General features: G+C 59.2%; 1 protein-coding gene across 1 annotated transcript in view; it reads right to left on the reverse strand.

The window, feature by feature from the left end:
- Positions 1-1,646: 1,646 nt before the first annotated feature.
- The window catches only part of LOC103213474 (lipocalin-1), a gene marked incomplete at its 3' end in the record, with an annotated part of 8,684 nt that continues 8,389 nt past the window's right edge, over positions 1,647-1,941 (reverse strand). Inside the window, exon 6 of the mRNA XM_007959244.1 lies at positions 1,647-1,879. Within this exon, the coding sequence (XP_007957435.1) occupies positions 1,647-1,879 (233 nt within the window). The remainder of the gene's footprint in view (positions 1,880-1,941) is intronic.

Consider the following 1,941-nt stretch of genomic DNA (forward strand, 5'->3'; position numbering starts at 1 on the left):
GCGAAAAACAACTAGACAACATTCTCACAGTTTGAGTGTCTCCACTCAAGTGAGCTGGCCTAGGGCCTGTCTCTAGAATGTGGGGACCTGGTGACCAGGGTTCCAAGTTCTACGTACTCCATTGCCAAGGAAGTGAGGTCATATCCTGGGTCAACTGACGTTGACCCGACCTCCTATCAGAACCCCCCAACGGTCACACTGGGCTGCTGAATGCTCACTTCCCCCCATATCATCTCTATAACTGTGCATGGGGACCCCTACACAGCCCCCTACAGACCCTGGGGAAGGTCGAAGTGCAGCCAGGGCCCCAACTCAGAGCAGTCCGAGCTGGCCTCCTATGCAGCCCATCCCTCTTAACCAGTTTCCAGCCTTGGACACGTCTTTGTGCTTCCCAGAGCCTCCCCAGTCCCCAGCCACACCATGAGGATCATTCTGGCATCCACTTCCTGGCCGGGCCACCAGGCGTAAGGGAGACAATACGTATACATACTGCAATACACATCACGTATCAGACAAAAGGGCACTGGTGGCACAGTGGATAAGCGCTCAGCTGCTCACTGAAAGGTCGAGGGTTCAAACCCACAGCTACTCCCTGCGAGAAAGATGAGGCATCTCTCCTCTCCCCCGTGGTGGGCCGTGGCCTGTTCTGGAAGACCCCAGAGCCCTGTCCTCTGTCCGAGCTGTCTCCACCACCTCTCTTCTTTCCATGAGGTCTCATGGGTCTTGTCCTTCTCTGACCTACCCCTCATGTCCCCACCTGTGAAGTCAGCGTGTGGGCCAGGGGGTCTCCCACATCCCAGGGCCTCTCACTCCCGACGTGATCCCCATGCGAGGAGCTGAGCCCTGGCCTAAGAGTGTGGAAAGTTCTTCACGCTCTGGACTCTGCCCGCCTCTGTGTCCTGGCCCATCCCTGCCTCTCTGCTGCACTCAGTTTGCCAACTGTGCCCTGAGGGTTTGACGGGGGTCTTGGCTCTCACGCAGCTGTAGCTGAACTCCCCCGAGAGGATGGCTTTCACAAACAGGAGTTTACTATCTTACTGTTCAGGGGCTAGAGTCCAGCTCCAGGGGCCGGGTGAAGGCCCTCTGACCTTGGGCCTCAGCTCTGCCTCCTGTTCTAGGCCCCTGCAGCTGGAGGATTCTTCTGAGTCACACAGTGACTGGCTGTTGAGGCTGGCGAACCCACGATGGGCAGCTCGAATGGCACGACCCCAAGATCAGCAGGCAGCATAGCACGTTCAGGTCCCAGAACTGTCCCCAGGTCAACAGGCACCACAGCCGGCCACCAGTTCCAGCCCAGGAACTGCAGATGGAGACTTGGCCCAACGCAGGATGCAGCTGTGCCAAAAAGCCAGCGCCCTTTCTCCGAGCTCCCCCATGTGCACTGGGGCAGCCACACCCCGAAGGCAACTAGTTAGCTGCTCGCAGCAGATTCCACCATGACGGTGATTACATTCTCATCAAGGGGAACAACTGTATCTGGCCGTCAAGGACTCAGACCATGGCCCAGCCAAGGGGACACACAACCTTAACTAGCACAGCAGGGAACCACTTGAGTGCTTGCTCAGGGGGGCTGGGGGGCTAGGACTCCCCCAGTGAGATGGGTGTCCATGGTGCCTGGGGACTAGCACTGCATGTGGCATCCTTACCTTGAGGGAGACGGTGCCCAGGACAGCCAGGCCCATGGCCGTTGCCAGTGCACATGGGGCCTGCCCGGCCTCAGGCAGTGAGTGAGTGTCAGTGCCCCGTGCCCGGTAGGTACCTGCACAAGGGCTCTGGTCGTGGGCCCTGGGGTGCGCATACAGTCTCACCTCAACTTCGGCCAGCTCTGAGTCCACCCCCATAGATTCTGGGGTCCTCCAGCTTCCCACCCCAGGACGGACTGCAGAGCGTGGGCCTGGGTCGGTGTGGAGAGCCTGGGGTTGGGAGACACCGATTAGCCAC

This window comes from Orycteropus afer, unplaced genomic scaffold, assembly GCF_000298275.1.
Source record: "Orycteropus afer afer isolate SDZICR_OR568_19922 unplaced genomic scaffold, OryAfe1.0 scaffold03036, whole genome shotgun sequence".
NCBI lineage: Eukaryota > Metazoa > Chordata > Mammalia > Tubulidentata > Orycteropodidae > Orycteropus > Orycteropus afer.